This window comes from Coregonus lavaretus, assembly GCF_964263955.1.
Source record: "Coregonus lavaretus genome assembly, chromosome: 10".
NCBI lineage: Eukaryota > Metazoa > Chordata > Actinopteri > Salmoniformes > Salmonidae > Coregonus > Coregonus lavaretus.
Window position 1 is genome coordinate 14,426,855 of NC_139997.1, and position 18,834 is coordinate 14,445,688.

An 18,834-nucleotide genomic window follows, 5' to 3' on the forward strand; every position below is an offset into this window, starting at 1 on the left:
GCCAAAATAAGTTCAAGAGTAAAAATGTGCTTAAGTCACATAATACATTTACATTTTAGTCATTTAGCAGACGCTCTTATCCAGATCAAAGCAATTAGGGTTAAGTGCCTTGCTCAAGGGCACATCGACAGATTTTTCACCTAGTCGGCTCGGGGATTAGAACCAGCGACCTTTCGGTTACTGGCACAACGCTCTTACCCACTAAGCTACCTGCATAGTGTTTAACATGATTTCTGAATGACTACCTGTCCCTACAAATACAATCATCTTTAAGGTCCCTCAGTTGAGCAGTGGATTTCAAACACAGATTCAACCATCAAGACCATGGAGGTTTTCCAATGCCTCGCAAAGACCGCCACCTATTGGTAGATGAGTAAAATATTAATTACACTTTGGATGGTGTATCAATACACCCAGTCACTACAAAGATACAAGTGTCCTTCCTAACTCAGTTGCCGGAGAGGAAGGAAACCGCTCAGGGGTTTTACCATGAGGCCAATGGTGACTTTAAAACAATTACAGAGTTTAATAGCTGTGATAGGAGAAAACTGAGGCTGGATCAACAACATTGTAGTTATTCCACAATACTAACCTAAATGACAGCGTGAAGAGAATGAAGCCTGTACAGAATACAAATATGCCAAAACATGCATCCTGTTTGCAATAAGACACTAAAGTAAAACTACAAAAAATGTGGCAAAGAAATTAACTGTATTCTGGACATTAAATTAATTAATGTCCAGAATACAAACTGTTATGTTTGGGGCGAAGCCAACACATCACTGAGTACCACTTTTCATATTTTCAAGCATGGTGGTGGGTGCATCATGTTATGGGTATGCTTGTCATCGGCAAGAACTAGGGAGTTTATTAGGATAAAAATAAACGGAATAGAGCTAAGAACAGGCAGAATCCTAGAGGAAAACCTGGTTCAGTCTGCTTTCCAACAGACAATAACCTAAAACACAAGGAGTTGCTTACCAAGACAACATTGAATGTTCCTGAGTGGCCTAGTTACAGTTTTGACTGTAAATGAGATATGTTTTCACTTTGTCGTTATGGGGTATTGTGTGTAGATGGGTGAGATTTTTTAAAATTAAATCTGCAGGCTGTAACACAACAAAATGTGGAATAAGTCAAGGGGTATTAATACTTTCTGAAGGCACTGTACATATATGAAAATCCAACTATCTTTGTTTTTCAAAATAAGTAATTATTTTCCATCAGTACTTTGATACCATCATCCTTAAATGGCTTGCAGTTGAAGTTCGCATCTGCTACAAGACCATGGTGCTTGCCTACGGAGCTGTGAGGGGAACGGCACCTCCGTACCTTCAGGCTCTGATCAGTCCCTACACCCAAACGAGGGCATTGCGTTCATCCACCTCTGGCCTGCTGGCCCCCCTACCTCTGCGGAAGCACAGTTCCCGCTCAGCCCAGTCAAAACTGTTCGCTGCTCTGGCACCTCAATGGTGGAACAAGCTCCTTCACGACGCCAGGACAGCGGAGTCACTCACCACCTTCCGGAGACACTTGAAACCCCACCTCTTTAAGGAATACCTGGGATAGGATAAAGTAATCATTCTACCCCCCCTTACCCCACCCCCCCCCCAAAAAAATATAATAATAATATTGTAAAGTGGTTGACCCACTAGCTATCATAAAGTGAACGCACCAATTTGTAAGTCGCTCTGGATAAGAGCACCTACTAAATGACGAAAATGTAAAAAAATGTAAATGGACAATCTCAGTTGGAAAAGAAAAAAAAAACTCTGTCACTTGTTTTGGTTAACGGTTGGAGCTGGAGAAATGTAACCACTCTCAAATTCATAGACTGAGCCATGAGCTCAAAATGATAGATTTAACCATGATTTGAAGATTTGTTTACAATTACATTGTTTACAAACAGTGGAGTAAAACCAGTTTATATTTTGGGTTCTGATGGAGTAATACAGCTGAATTAAGGTCATGTGGCATTTATAAATTATATTCTTGAAGAATCAATGGCCATATATCATCAGTTTAAAAGTCCAAAATGGTTGTAGCGATCACAGGTTGCCCCTTTAACAGTAACATAATTGATTGATTGCTGTTTGCACTCCTGACTCCTGCACATGCTCCCACTGAACTTCTTTAGATAAAGGGAATTCAATCATTTCACAACTGATTTTTATTTTCAGCCTTGATGTCCTTTCAATTTATTTCACAGCGTTTGTTTATTGTGTAATAAAATAAAAGGCTCAGTTATTTTACCTCCGGTCTTGTTGAAATGAGAGGAAAGAGCTCCCCTTGTATACAGGATTATTATCAAAACCATATTCTGCAATTTAAGCCCAACCATGCAGATAAACTAGGTTAGTAGACTTGTTTATGCCTGGGCCCTCAGACATCCTCTGTTCCTCTGGGTATCCACTGGTCCTCTAAAATTATACTCAACAGAAAAACTCCCTTATTCCCTATTGCTGGGATATGTTGGTTTGAATAACTTTCTTGTTGTCACTGTTCAGGTTTGATCAGTGTCACAGTGCCCAAATACCTGTTGTGTCAAAACCAAAAACAGAGTAATAACATTTATTTTCCGAAATGTTCAAACAATTTATATTCGGATTCTTTGATTATTTTGAAGCAAGTTCGATAGGGATTTATGCAAGTGTGTTTTAAGCATCAAAATATCAATGTCCGGGTCAGAATCTCTGGAATTGCCTGAGTATGTTTGCTATTTATACAAGCATTATTTATCACAATTCAGAGGTGGAAGTCAGTTTTTGATTTGTATTAACACGTGCCAGTCGAAGTCAAGACAGACGGTGTTCTGAAGTTTTATTGTGTTCCTTCCATTTTTCTGACAGCAGTTGACAGGTTTTCAAAGCAAATGTGAAAATGTTCTTTTGAAAGCTGCTAGTTTTTACGGAAGACTGGGTTCCCTCACTCAGACTGTGTTCTTGTCCTTCAGGTTATGGTCTGTGTGCTGCCAAGGCCCAGTACCCCATCGCTGAACTGGTCAAGATGCTGCAGGAGCAGGGCAAGAAAGTCAGGTAAGGGTCCTAGTAAAAGGATAACCAAAGCTACGGCCCTAACCCATTCATTACCCTGGGAAACGGATAACCAAACCTATGGCCCTAACCCATTCATTACCCTGGGAAACGGATAACCAAACCTATGGCCCTAACCCATTCATTACCCTGGGAAACGGATTTTCCAAAGCTATGAGCTATGGCCCTAACCCATTCATTACCCTGGTAAACAGATAACCAAAGCTACGGCCCTAACCCATTCATTACCCTGGTAAACAGATAACCAAAGCTATGGCCCTAACCCATTCATTACCCTGGGAAACGGATAACCAAACCTATGGTCCTAACCCATTCATTACCCTGGGAAACAAATAACCAAAGCTATGGCCCTAACCCCTTCATTACCCTGGTAAACAAATAACCAAAGCTATGGCCCTAACCCCTTCATTACCCTGGTAAACAAATAACCAAAGCTATGGCCCTAACCCCTTCATTACCCTGGTAAACAAATAACCAAAGCTATGGCCCTAACCCCTTCATTACCCTGGTAAACAAATAACCAAAGCTATGGCCCTAACCCCTTCATTACCCTGGTAAACAAATAACCAAAGCTATGGCCCTAACCCCTTCGTTAGATATTTTGTGTGTATGTATTGATATGTGTGCCGTTTTTTAAATGTATGTAGTTCTGTCCTTGAGCTGTTCTTGTCTATTAATGTTCTATATTATGTCATGTTTAATGTTCTGTGTGGACCCCATGAAGAGTAGCTGCTTCTTTCTCAACAGCTAATGGGGATCCTAATAAAATACAAAATACCATTACCCCTGCCTTACCATGGCACCACTGGGGTGATGCAGAGTTAAAGCCAGGAGAGGAAAGGCCAGGGTTGAGGCTTACTGTAGAGAGGAGAGGAAGGTGAAAGGGAGGAGAGAGAAGGAGAGCAGCGCAAAAGGAGGAATGGGCACACCGGAGAGAGGAGAGGAGAGGAGAGGAGAGGAGGGAAGGGAATAGGCTTACAGGAAGCTTGTGTAATTTTCTTTCATTCGTTTGATCTGGGGTTCCAGCAGCTGCTGCTACTTAGAGCATTTGCAATTGATTAGAGGAGGAAGTGGGTGGCCAGAGAGTGGCCAGATTTTGTAGTCCCGTCCCCCCTCCCCTTCCCTCTCGGCTGGATAATTGGGTGGGGGTGTTGGGCTGCTATGAGGGCGGAGCATGGGGCTGCCACTGTTTGGAGCTCCAGAGATGGATATTGTTCCTAATGTATCAGTAATATAATGTAATTCACACAGTGTGACGTTGTTCTGATTAGCCTCTTGTGAAAGCCCCCTCCCTCCTCTCCCAGGGACTGATTGATAATGGCAGGAGATCAGAGGGTCTGGGTAGAGCAGGAGAGGGGGAACGAGACACCTCAGGCAGTATGAGTAGAGTGCAGCTGCTCTGATCTCTGCTTTTACTCTCTGGTCATAAACCTGCTGCTCCAGTGTCTATCCGTAGGGCCCTCTCATCCTCCATCCTCAACCAATTTCCCCTGCTTCTCAGGCCCTTTACAACCTCTGACATTAAAACAGGCCCTCAGACTCAAACCCAAACCGCCCATCCACTAACATCATGGCCCCTCCATCCTGTACTTCGGGATTTTGGCAATGAAGCCATTTATCTACTTCCCCAAAGTCAGATGAACTTGTGGATACAATTTTTATGTTTCTGTGTGCAGTTTAAAGGAAGTTGCTAACTAGTGTTAGCACAATTGCTAACTAGCGTTAGCACAGTGACTGGAAGCACGCTAGCTGTTACCATTAGATTTCCAGTCATTGCGCTAACAGTAGTTAGCAATGGCTCGCAAAACTACCTCTAACTTCCTTCATACTGAATGCAGAGACATAAAAATGGTATCCATGTGTTTATCTGACTCTGATAGATAAAGTAGATAAAGGGCTTCATTGCCAAAATCCCGAAGTATCCCTTTAACTTTGGTCAATAGCCAAACGATTATAATACTTTCAGCTACAAGGGTTTTCTAACCCTTCTTGTCCTTGCGATTGCCATAAGCCATAGAGGTGGAGGTGAATAAGATGATAAGATGGTGATCCTTCTCTCTTGCAGGTTTGGTATCCACCCCGTGGCTGGTCGTATGCCTGGGCAGCTCAACGTGCTATTGGCTGAGGCGGGCGTGCCCTATGACATCGTGCTGGAGATGGAGGAGATCAACGAGGACTTTGCTGGTATGTTTGCTTTCACTTTTATCCCATCACATGTGTTCATGTTTCAAATTACCACGTTTTCTCTGTGGTTTGCTGTGAACGAATGTGATTCTCTTTTCCTGTGTCTCAGAAACGGACCTGGTTCTGGTGATCGGTGCTAACGACACAGTGAACTCTGCAGCCCTGGAGGATCCCAACTCCATCATTGCTGGCATGCCTGTCCTGGAAGTGTGGAAGTCCAAACAGGTGAGAGGGAGGGGCTGCATGGTCTAGAAGGAAGATCCACCATATTTCCAACACTAGTCCATTGGTTTTACACTTCAAAGGGGTAGAGAATGGTACTGCAGCCCCCATCATATGCTGACTGTTACAGAATGGCTTGAGTGGATTTAATCTGGCTCTCCCAATGGTGAAGGTTAGTTTTGAAAGTTAGTTTTGGAGGTTCGCTAACTTCTTCCTGGAGCGGCTAACATGGGTTTAGAAAGAGGCTATTCTTCTTTCTGTTCCAGTCTGTCCCAGACTTGGATGCACCCTTGGAGAGAGAGACAGGCCTCTTCACATACAAACACTTGCGAGTGCACACACACACGTATGCATCCTGTACTCTTTGTTACCGAGGCAACAGGCCCCTACCCAGGTGTAGCTCCAGCAGGCGCAGATCTCACATGGCTTCCATTACTGGTGACTCGCTCCCTCTGGAATGATGACATTTTTGGAGCATCCGAGGGGAACCTTTCCTAAATGTGGGATTCATATGCCTCACCACCCCACTTTAAAACCCCTCATTTCCAAAGGTTCTCTTGGGAAATCATAGAGTTTTAAGACTACCAGCACCCCACCCCTCTACTCCTCTGAGCTGGAGTGACATGTAAGTTTATATTCCCTGGACTCACTGCACTCCTGTTGAAAATTGTATTTTCATTGTTCTTCAGTGACTCAGACACTTGAATTAATAACCTTCCACTTGTGCCTCATATTTATGTGATGCTGTGTGGGGTTGGTCAGACTGTAGAGTTGATGGGTGTGCTGGGCTGGGCAGTGTGTAGTCAGGCTGTAGAGTTGATGGGTGTGCTGGGCTGGGCAGTGTGTAGTCAGGCTGTAGAGTTGATGGGTGTGCTGGGCTGGGCAGTGTGTAGTCAGACTGTAGAGTTGATGGGTGTGCTGGGCTGGGCAGTGTGTAGTCAGACTGTCGAGTTGATGGGTGTGCTGGGCTGGGCAGTGTGTAGTCAGGCTGTAGAGTTGATGGGTGTGTTGGGCTGGGCAGTGTGTAGTCAGACTGTCGAGTTGATGGGTGTGCTGGGCTGGGAAGTGTGTAGTCAGACTAGAGTTGATGGGTGTGTTGGGCTGGGCAGTGTGTAGTCAGACTGTCGAGTTGATGGGTGTGTTGGGCTGGGCAGTGTGTAGTCAGGCTGTAGAGTTGATGGGTGTGTTGGGCTGGGCAGTGTGTAGTCAGACTGTAGATATAAACAAACTGGGCGGGGCTCCTCCATGCCACAATAGCCAAGCTTGGCAGAGCAGACAGAGGGCATTCGTTTGGTACTGTACCCTCGCTGGCCTGGGAGTCAGGACTGGGAGGCCCTGCCTAGAGGCCGGTTAGGGTAGGCCTGCCTGGGTGTCCCAGGTCCTTACTGTAATCCTGGCCTGAACCACAACCACAGTGGGATCCATTTACACTCCTCTCTCACAGGAGCGTTTTAGAGTGGGAGTGGGTGATTGTCAATCAGTACATGCTTACTTGTGTTTTTATACGAATGTGTGTTTAACTTAGAATGTGTGTGTAACTTAGAATTTGTGTGTAACTTAGAATGTGTGAGTGTTTGTTTTAGAGGAGTGTTTGTGGGTGGGACTGTGGCATGGGAACACTTCACTGTGTCTTGAGTCACCTGGCCACTACTGATCCTTCCCTGCCTCTGAGGGGATTCGGACATTCCTCCTGTTTATTTGTGGGTCTTGATATGCGGCGGTTCTGTTCCAAGTATTGTTCAGCGTGTCAGATAGCAGGGAGTATAAGGCTAGTGGCTGAGAGCACCGCTCTGGTTTTACTTACTCAATTACAATGCTGCGTTCTGTACCTCCAGGCTCCAAAACACATGCTCACAATCACAGGATGCTCCAATCCATTTCCCAGGACCTGCTCTCTCTCTCTCTCTGCCTAGACTGCAGCTTCAGATACTAATGATGCTTAATTTTGTAAATGGCCGCAACTTAAATACCCATTAGTTGTGGGACAAACACTCCTCTCCCCATTTTCCTTCAAATGGAACCCTTCCCCATCCATCTCCCACTTACAGAACATGCAGGTGCAACATTTGAACCCCTGTTGAGGTTTGTTCTTGGATCAGTGTTAAATGTCTGAAGTCTTTACCAAACTAGACAAGAAGAGGTGTTACAGCAGTAATGACATTTGGAGCTCTAGGTAATTTGCCATAGCATGATTTTGAGTTTCAGAAGAGAAAAAACAACTGGGTGATTGCATTGCTTTTGATTATTTGTAAACATAGGATAGAACAACGTATCAGGTGTTTTTTTCTCAGTTGTGTAACTGTCTAAGCTCAAGCCTTGTGTGTCCCTGTCTCTTAGGTGGTTGTAATGAAGCGTTCTCTGGGAGTGGGCTATGCTGCCGTGGACAACCCAATCTTCTACAAGCCCAACACAGCCATGTTGCTTGGAGATGCCAAGAAGACCTGCGACGCGCTGCAGGCTAAAGTCCGCGAGGCCAGCCAGTGAGCCGTGGCCGGTCCAGTAGGACTCGGGCCCGTCAGACCGTGCAGAGGCCCAAGGCTCGCCCAACACACACGTCCAGAGGGAGAGAGGAATGGCCACAAACACGCTAATAGTTAGATGTATTAATGTTTTCGCTTTCCTCTCCTGGCAACAAGTTTTCCTCCTCCCTTTTTTTACATTTAGATTTACATTTTAGTCATTTAGCAGACGCTCTTATCCAGAGCGACTTACAGTTAGTGAGTGCATACATTTTCATACTAGAAAATAGATTCTCTGTCATGTGGAATTAATAGGGATTCATGTCATCACAGCTCTATCCATTACATTTCTATCTGTAGCGTTGTGAGTGTTGCCCCCTGTTCCATCATTCCCAGTCCTGCTTTGGGAGATACTCATCTTAAAACCCCAGACCAGCTACCTTCCTTTACCTCTCCCTGGCTGCATCTCAATACTTGACTGTGTCTTCCTCTCCTCGTCTCTTCTTCTTCGTCTGCACTGATCTGAAAACAAGACAGATGAAAGCAGTAGATGCCTATGAGGAACCTGCTTTCACCTGTCGCAGTTTTTAATTTATCATTGCAGATGTAGGAGAGGAGACGAAGTGAGGAAGCCAGTATAGACATTTTTCTGAACAGTTGTTTGCTATGATGATGAGTAGGCGTTTTCTTCTTTCTTAGCTAGATATTTGTGTAACCAAATTGTTTCACCATGAGCATTTTCTTCTCACCCTCTTTTTCAAAGCAAGGAAAAAAGCAAAAGTGTTAACCTTTTTTGGAGATTTTTCAATGTTCATTCATTTTCCAGTTTTATACTGTAGTTAGATGTTTTGTATTTGACCAGACCAAATCGTACCAGAAGTGTCAAATTGGTTTGCATTTAGCTCCTTGGCCTAGCAGCAACTGTTGTGATTTATAGTTTTTTCTGATTGGTTAAGCACATTTTTTGTAACTATTGGCTATTTTTGCAAAACTCTACACACAAATAAGAAAACCTTTCACCCAATTATCAAAACATTGTAGTTCTCTTGCAAAAGCGAACACAGCTAGATTAACTCTTCACACCTTCTTAAAAATGGTGTTTTCGTATCAAACAGTAAACACAAGCCATCATCTACTAAGCACACAATGTGCCTACTACACACTGATGGTATGAATACAAAACACATCTGGCTTTTGCTTTCTCTGTGTACAGATGTCAATTTGAGGTCATACTTTTGTCATAGTGTCATGTAAACATACAAGGATCCAAACTTCAAGTATTGGTGTTTATTCACACTCATCAAACCAAGACAAAGTCAGAACACAAAATAGTAATTTCACAAAAAAAAGAAAAACAATCAGCCTACATCATGTCGTCTTTCTGGGTCCGGCCACAAAATTTAGTCCACATCGCATGCGATATCCTCCAGTCCAAGGCACCGGGGAAAATATCTCCTTGAATGCCGTATCCAGGCCTGACATGATGCCTGGTCAATATCTCCACATGCCTCCTCCATTGCCTGTAAAAGGGCTACCTGTTGATGAGGATGACGGTCGTACACTTTCCAGCGCCAGGCAGAGAAGAACTCCTCGATGGGATTTAAGAATGGAGAGTATGGAGGGAGGTTGAGTGCCATGAAGAATGGGTGGTCTGTAAACCAGTTGCGGACCAAAGCAGCCCTATGGAAACTAACATTGTCCCATATGATGACATATCGGGTATGCTCTGGTCTCTGAACAGTGAGCATGTCATGTAAGGTGTCCAGGAATGCAATAATGTGTGCAGTGTTGTATGGGCCTAAGGTTGCATGATGGTGAACAACACCATTTTGGCTTATAGCTGCACAAATGGTTATGTTACCACCACGTTGTCCTGGGACATTGATGATGGCACGGTGTCCAATAATGTTCCTGCCACGTCTCCTGGTTTTACTGAGGTTAAAACCGGCCTCATCTACAAAAAGTAGCTCATGTCCCATGGCATCTGCTTCTAGTTCCATCACTCTCTGGACAAGACAAAACAAATGCAACACATCAGGCCCATGCACAGCACTACAGTATGCACTTCCAAATTCAGAACCAATGACACTATAGCTTACCTGCACATAGTCATATCGCAGTTGCTTTACACGTTCTGTGTTTCTCTCGAAAGGAACTCTGTAAATTTGCTTCATTCTTATTCTGTGGCGCGCAAGTACACGACTTAGTGCAGAAATACTTACACTGTGTATATTTTGAAAGATGGTGTCATTATCAATTATGCGCTGCTGTATTTCGCGCAGTCTTATTGCATTATTGGCAATCACCATGTTCACTATATGGGTCTCTTGCTCTGGAGTGAACATTCTTCCTCTGCCCCCAACATCTGGACGTCTAGCAATTCTGTAAAGTAACAATTTCAATATTTTTGCATGTATGGTACTGTTGTGTTTCTCATTAGAGTATGGCAGTGTTACAAAGTAGTTACCGATTCTCATTTCGAAATGTCCTAATGATGCTTGCCACAGTGTAGCGGCTCAAATTAGGCTGAACCCGTTGGCCAGCTTCCCTCAGGGTCATCCCATGGTGATGACATGGTCCACTATTGTAGCTCTGATGTCATCAGTTATTCTATTTCTTACTCTTCTTACCCTTCCTCTTTCCCCTCCTCGTCCTCTTCTTGCTCCTCCTTGTCCTCTTCCTCTAACTTTCTCTAACCCTCTCGCTTCTTCAACTCCACGTCCTCTTCCTCCAACTTCTTCAACTCCACGTCCTCTCCCTCGGCCTCCTCGGCCTCCTCTGATTCTCCCTCTTCTCCCTCTTACTGCTCCTTCCATTGTACTCCACACAGACAGCTTACCTGTGGCTTATTTATAGTGCTTAGGCTGATTGCAAAGTGAACTAATTATCTACAACAGTTTTCACATGTGCAAGTGTGCCAGACAGTTGGCAAAATAGTGTTAATGATAGCCATACATGTGTATAATTTTGCTAGGAGTGTGTTGGAAATTTGGTAATTGAGTGTAAGCAGTGAGTTGTGTTTAAAGTTCTGCAAAAAGAGTGTTGTGCAGTGAATTGTGCCTACAGTTTTGCAAAGTGTGTGTTACAAAATTGTAAACTGAGTGCAAAGCAGTGTTTGTGCTTTTAGTTTTGCAAACTCAGTGAGTGGTTTTGCTATACGTATTAATAGTTTTAGAAATTGTGCTACAAGAATCACGATTAGCGCTTAAGCATTCAGAAAAAACTGTAACTTCAATGTAAAGCCATTGTCAGTAATAGTTACTCTAACTCTAATCACTAACTGTATGTTTATTTTTTATTTTATTTTTTTAAACACGTTTTGTGGACTGTGCTTAGTGTAATGACCAGCTTTGTGATGTAGTGGTAATGTGTTACATGTGATTGTAACCTTCCAGAAGAAGGATTTAGGAAATGTGGCTTCAGTTGGCCCTCTGCAACACAGCTATGTTTCCCCTTTTAGCACGACAGAGCTTTTGAAGGAACAGTGTAGATTTGAAGTAAAGCCAAATGAGTTTAATAAAAGATGGGCATCATAATATGACTGTTAGAATTGATAATCAATTATGAGATTATGGCTTAATTTAGCATGAATACATTTATGAATTGCTGATTTGTCAAATGATTAGTTAGAGTGCAAGTCCTGCCATGTCTGTGCCAAGATCTTTCCTTATGCCTTCATCTAGATAGAATCACTGTCTGATGTTTCCTTACCGGGACCTGATACAATGCAACTCTATAGAGAAACTGACCATGACAACATCCCTACCTCTGCATAGCTTCATACCGCGACCAAATTTGCCTTCCATTCTCTTCTTCGTAAACCAGTCTCTTCTTCCACTAATACAGTATTTTTGCTTTGGTTAACGTATGAAAGGTTGTTATTCACTTACACATGGTGCCATAGCAGACCTAGTTGGTGTTAAATTGTCATTTGCCATCTTTCTGTCCATCTTTCTGTCCATCTTTCTGTCCAGTTTTCAGTCATGAGGTGAGGTAAAGTAAAGAACACATTGAGGGAAACCATTTTTTTAATTTTATTAATTGCTGTGAAGAAATTGCCAATTTTTTTCCCACAAGTATTTTTGTATAGAGAAGAACCAATTTGTAGAACTGTTAAGGCTTTGCTGCACTAAAACTTTCTAAAATTCTAATTTTCTAATGGTGGGGAGATGAATGAAATACTGTGAATGCTTTTCTCTGGTTTATCATGGAACGTCATCCCTAAATAAACCTTGATTTAAGGGCACTTGGAAAGTGAAGTCTCCACATTTTCACAGTTGTTGATTGAAATGTAGCTTTCTTGACACATTTTATAGCTAGTTTCTAATGTATGCAGTTACAAGTTCTTAAAGCTGTAATAGACAATTAGAGAAATTGTGGTGGCAGTGGTGTGTGGCTGAGAGTGTGTGTGTTGTGCTTTGTGTGAGAGCAATACATGGGGTGGAGTTTCTGGCATGTAATTGAAGATTTCACATGAATAGGATTACATGCGTTTGCTATGAGGGTCACTTCATCATTTAACAAGTAGCACTCAGACACCCTGTTGTCTCTGCTGATCCTCCTGACAGACGTGAGGGCATTCAGGGGGAAACCGCCTCTTGTTTGGGGAGAGGTGATGTTACTGAAATAAGGGTTAGGTGGCAGGAGTTCTGTACCTCCTACTTAAAGCTGTCTTTTGTTCGGCCAGCAGCATTTTTCCAGGGCCTGAGGATAGGAGGATAGCCAACATGAACATTTTCTGTAGTGACAATCAACCCTTATCCTCGCCATGCACTTGGGATTGCCTTTCATTTCTGTTTCATTGAAAGCCAATTGATTTGTTTTCCTTGGCCTTGCATGCGATTTCTCGAGAGGGTATTGCTGCGTTAGTATGTTTTCACTGTATGATAAGCGAATGATATATATATATATATATATATATATATATATATATATATATATATATATATATATATATATATATATATATATATATATATATATATATATATATATATATATATATATATATATATATATATATATATATATATATATATATATATATATATATTTTTATCTGGATATGTCCATTGCTATTTGGGACCTTCAGTTTTAAGTCCAGTTCAATGATACCCCTTTCTCCCCAACATGCGCACACCCAGTTACCTCCAGTTATGGCATGATTTCTCTCCTTCTCCACAAAGCCAAGGATTCCTTCATCAGCACAAAGTAGCTCTCTGGTTCATTCTGCAGTAACTCTGGCCAGCAGTCTACCTAAATTAGTTCTCATGTGCATTTGATTCCACTGGAAGCTACATATGTAGGATCTTAATTTGATCACCCTGTTGCAGGACATTTCAAACGTGTAGTGTATTTGAGGTTTAAAAAGGCTTCTGATGTTAGTTATTTCCACTTTGGCATTTCAGACTTGATTTTCCCTTACACAAAATGTATCAACCCCTACAAAAATGTCCATTAATTATAATCCACATAATTCAAATTTCCTGTTGCTGCTGTAACAAACTGGCTCAAATTACGATCCTGCATCTGTAACAGCCCCCAGCCTTGTATAGTGCCTTGTAAAAGAATGAGACAACACCAGATGAAACTATGTGTGATTGGAGCGAAGCGAACATGGTTCCCTCACCACAAATGTGACTAGATTGCACTGTGGTTTGTCTCCGTGGACACAAAGGATGTGGCTTCTCTCTGTTGGACCACGTTCCTCAACCAACCAGGGGCAGACTGGGACCAGAAATGTTCTGGCATTTCTAACATACTGGCCCATGTTTTTCATTGAGGCCCCCACACCGGCCCATTTTATTCCTCAAATCATAAAATGATCATACAATCTGCTATTAGTCCAAAGGCTACATAGAATAGGTATTTGTATACATTTGGCCTCAAATGCTACTGCTTCAAAGCAAGTTTTACTTCAGTATTGCATATCATAAAATCCTCCCTTTAGGCCAAAGGGTAAATTAAATAGGTAGGCCTACTTGTATACATTTGGCCTCAAATGCTACTTCTACCAAAGCAAGTTGTACTTCAGGATTTCATCTGTGAATTGGTTGCACTATACCTCCTCTCCTGGACGTACTTTAATGGGACATTATTGAGCCAACGCATGTAAAGCTCTACCGCTGGAGAAATTCCTTTCATAATTTTTCTTATTTTCCTTCTCCTCTCGATGCCCAGCCATAATGAGCTTGGACAGTATCTGATCTGAAAATGGCTTGTTTAAAGAATCTGTGTATTCGGGACTCTCTTTAAAAGCCCCAGCCAAAGTGGTTTCACTGTGAAGATAAAGATAAATGAAGACACGCTACAGATGTAGGATCTTAATTTGAGCCAGTTTACTACAGCCTACAAAAATGTCCATTTAATTATAATCCACATAATAATTCACATTTCCTGTTGCTGCTGGATTATTTTCCTGCTGTAGAAAACTGGCTCAAATTTAAGATCCCACATTTCTATTGTAGGAGTCTTAAGAGCTGTAGTGGCTGCATAGATGCCTCAGGAAATAGGCTGCCTTTAGTCATGTTAGAATCAAGGCAGTGGGATCACAGAGCTGAGTGATTGAGAAACATAGATCACACCATAAATTACCTGTCTGCTTCCCCTGTGAGATAACAGATACTCCCTTTTATGAGCTTCAAAAGACTGCCAGAACGTTGGCTTGTGGCATAATGTCTCAAGCTGAGAGAGACGGGTGAACGGTGATGTGACTAAGGTCTGGAGGAAGTCTCAATAAAACCTCCACGACACAAAGGCGGTGTGACACACACACACACACACACACACACACGATCCTTACCATGCCCTAGGTCTCAGTATATAGTGCATTTGGAAAGTATTCAGACCCCTTGACTTTTTCCTTTTTTTTGTTATGTTACGGCCTCATTCTAAAATTGATGAAGAACATTTTTTTTATCATCAATCTACACACAATACCCCATAATGACAAAGCAAAAACAGGTTTTTAGAAATGTTTGCTAATTTATAAAAAATTAAATATCACATTTACGTAAGTATTCAGACCCTTTACTCAGTACTTTGTTGAAGCACCTTTGGCAGCGATTACAGTCTCGAGTCTTCTTGGGTATGACACTACAAGCTTGGCACACCTGTATTTGGGGAGATTCTCCCGTTCAAGCTCTGTCAGGTTAGATGGGGAGCGTCGCTGCACAGCTATTTTCGGGTCTCTCCAGAGATGTTCGATCGGGTTCAAGTCCGGGCTCTGGATGGGCCACTCCGAGCCTGCGCTGACCAACTGGCAAGTGTCTTCACTGACATTTTCAACTGTAATACCAAAATGTTTTAATTGCATATGTCTGGTCAGGTGAGGTTGTGTTTTCTCTAGCGGGAGGTAAGCTTGGCTTCTTATATGGTGTCGAGTAAAGCTTAAACCATGTATTTAGATTGTAGGTAGGTATTGTAGTTAGGTATTGTAGGTAGTTTATCTAGGTAGCTATTGTAGGTTATTGTAGGTAAGTATTATATTCGGCTGAGCCCGGTGAAGCACGAGGCTAGCTAACCCACTACCTGGACCAATAAAGCTAGCTAGCGGGTAGCTACTGGTAACTATTAGCAACTGTGGATAGTTGTTTCCAATATTATTTCATGCTTAAGAGTACCTGTAATTATACCAGCTAGCTAGCTACCTACCATTCAGCTGTTTTTCTAACTTCATTATCTGAAGCGTTAACATTAGGTAGTTAGTAGCTACTGTACTTGAAATGTAGCTAGCTTGTTGCTACCTGGATAGCTAACTAAACAATAGCTGGAACGACCTAGCTGTAATATTTGGAGACGCTTTCTCTCCGTTGGGACAGACGCGAACTGGCTGAATCGATTCGGTGGCTAGCTTTGCACTTAACTGGCTAACAGTAGCTACTAAGGGTAAGTTATAACCTACATTTTATTTTTGTTTTGTTTTTACATACTGGTAACAAGAGTCGTTTAAGGGAATTCGGGACATGGGTGACTAGTTAACGTTAGCTTGGCTCTCTCTGTGTGATTCGTGCTGTCGGAGGAGGGGTGGTTCGTTGGCAGAGAGCAATGGCTAGCTAGTATGCTAACTATTCTAGCTAACTAACTGGCTGAATAAGTTGACGACGTACTCACTCAAACTGTCAAAACTAACCCTATACTTTAGACACGGACACGAATGATCTGTTTGGCGTGTTAACACACTGGTTTGTTTTAACCGAGTATTGGTGCTAAACCGTGTTATTGGAGGCTGGCATGCTAGTTGGCTATGGCGTCATAGGATTCGGTGCCCTGGACGGTTTTCACTGAAGAATACTGTACCAAGTTAGCTGAATAAACTAAGTTAGTCTATTCCTAGAAAACATTGAACCGCTGTAGTTTACAACAATTATAATTACTAAAGTGGAAGTTGGGAGAGTTATATTTGAGTGTTTCAGTGAAACGTAAGTGAGGGAGGCCCCGCTCTCTCGCTTTCCCAGATGTTTAGTTCATTTCATTCCGATCTCCTTTGCATTATTGTAGCCTTTTTTTGTAGCCTGTCAACTATGTGTCTGTCTATCCCTGTTCTCTCCTCTCTGCACAGGCCATACAAACGCTTCACACCGCGTGGCTGCTGCCACTCTAATCTGGTGGTCCCTGCGCGTACGACCCACGTGGAGTTCCAGGTCTCCGGCAGCCTCTGGAACTGCCATTCTGTGGCCTACAAGGCAGAGTTAATCTCAGCCTATGCTACCCTCCAGTCCCTCGACTTCTTGGCGCTGACGGAAACATGGATTACCACAGAAAACACTGCTACTCCTACTGCTCTTTCCTTGTCTGACCATGTGTTCTCGCATACCCCGATAGCATCTGGTCAGCGCGGCGGTGGCACAGGAATCCTCATCTCTCCCAAGTGGACATTCTCTCTTTTTCCCCTGACCCATCTGTCTATCTCCTCATTTGAATTCCATACTGTCACAGTCACTAGCCCATTCAAGCTTAACATCCTTGTCATTTATCGCCCTCCAGGTTCCCTTGGAGAGTTCATCAATGAGCTTGACACCTTGATAAGTTCATTTCCTGAGGATGGCTCACCCCTCACAGTTCTGGGTGACTTTAATCTCCCTACGTCTGCCTTTGACTCATTTCTCTCTGCCTCCTTTCCACTCCTTTCCTCTTTTGACCTCACCCTCTCACCGTCCCCCCTACTCACAAGGCAGGCAATACACTTGACCTCATCTTTACTATATGCTGTTCTTCTACTAATCTCAATGCAACTCCCCTCCAAGTCTCCGACCACTACTTTGTATCCTTTTCTCTCTCGCTCTCTTCCAACACTACTCACTCCGCCCCTACTCCGATGGTAATGTGCCGTCGCAACCTTCTCTCTCTCTCTCTCCCGCTACTCTCTCCTCTTCCATCCTATCATCTCTTCCCTTTGCTAAATCCTTCTCCCTCCGATCTCCTGATTCTCCCACCTCAACCCTCCTCTCCTCCCTTTCTGCATCTTTTGACTCTATATGTCCCCTATCCTCCCGGCCGGCTCGGTCCTCCCCTCCTGCTCTGTGGCTTGACGACTCATTGCGAGCTCACAGAAGAGGGCTCCGGGCAGCCGAGTGGAAATGGAGGAAAACTAGAATCCCTGCCTCTAACCCTAGGAAGCTCTTTGCCACCTTCTCCTCCCTGCTGAATCCCCCTCCTCCTCCCCCTCCCTCATCCCTCTCTGTGGATGACTTCGTCAACCATTTTGAAAAGAAGGTTGACGACATCCGATCCTCATTTATTAAGTCAAATGACACCGCTGGTCTTGCTCACACTGCCCTACTCTATGCTTTGACTTCTTTCTCCCCTCTCTCTCCAGATGAAATCTTGCGTCTTGTGACGGCCGGCCGCCCAACAACCTGCCCGCTTGACCCTATCCCCTCCTCTCTTCTCCAGACCATTTCCGGAGACCTTCTCCCTTACCTCACCTCGCTCATCAACTCATCCTTGACCGCTGGCCATGTCCCTTCTGTCTTCAAGAGAGCGAGAGTTGCACCCCTCCTCAAAAAACCTACACTCGATCCCTCCGATGTCAACAACTACAGACCAGTATCCCTTCTTTCTTTTCTCTCCAAAACTCTTGAGCGTGCCGTCTCTAGCCAACTCTCCTGCTATCTCTCTCAGAATTACTTTCTTGATCCAAACCAGTCAGGTTTCAAGACTGGTCATTCAACTGAGACTGCTCTTCTCTGTGTCACGGAGGCTCTCCGCACTGCTAAAGCTAACTCTCTCTCCTCTGCTCTTATCATTCTAGACCTATCTGCTGCCTTTGATACTGTGAACCATCAGATCCTCCTCTCCACCCTCTCCGAGTTGGGCATCTTCGGCGCTGCTCACTCTTGGATTGCGTCCTACCTGACAGGTCGCTCCTACCAAGTGGCATGGCGAGAATCTGTCTCCGCACCACGTGCTCTCACCACTGGTGTCCCCCAGGGCTCAGTTCTAGGCCCTCTCCTATTCTCTCTATACACCAAGTCACTTAGCTCTGTCATATCCTCACATGGTCTCTCCTATCATTGCTACGCAGACGACACACAATTAATTTTCTCCTTTCCCCCTTCTGATAACCAGGTGGCGAATCACATCTCTGCATGTCTGGCAGACATATCAGTGTGGATGTCGGATCACCACCTCAAGCTGAACCTCGGCAAGACGGAGCTGCTCTTCCTCCCGGGGAAGGACTGCCTGCTCCATGATCTCGCCATCACGGTTGACAACTCCATTGTGTCCTCCTCCCAGAGTGCAAAGAACCTTGGCGTGACCCTGGACAACACCCTGTCGTTCTCCGCTAACATCAAAGTGGTGACCCGAACCTGCAGGTTCATGCTCTACAACATTCGCAGAGTACGACCCTACCTTACACAGAAAGCGGCACAGGTCCTAATCCAGGCACTTGTCATCTCCCGTCTGGATTACTG

At 43.6% G+C, this 18,834-nt stretch overlaps 1 protein-coding gene across 1 annotated transcript in view; it reads left to right on the forward strand.

Moving 5' to 3' along the window:
• The window catches only part of LOC311136700 (NAD(P) transhydrogenase, mitochondrial-like), a 57,765-nt gene extending 48,506 nt beyond the window's left edge, over positions 1 to 9,259 (forward strand). Inside the window, exons 18-21 of the mRNA XM_084170938.1 lie at positions 2,954 to 3,035; positions 5,119 to 5,237; positions 5,347 to 5,462; positions 7,797 to 9,259. Of these exons, the coding sequence (XP_084027064.1) occupies positions 2,954 to 3,035; positions 5,119 to 5,237; positions 5,347 to 5,462; positions 7,797 to 7,943 (464 nt within the window). The 3' untranslated portion in view covers positions 7,944 to 9,259. The remainder of the gene's footprint in view (positions 1 to 2,953; positions 3,036 to 5,118; positions 5,238 to 5,346; positions 5,463 to 7,796) is intronic.
• The last annotated feature ends 9,575 nt before the right edge of the window (positions 9,260 to 18,834 follow it).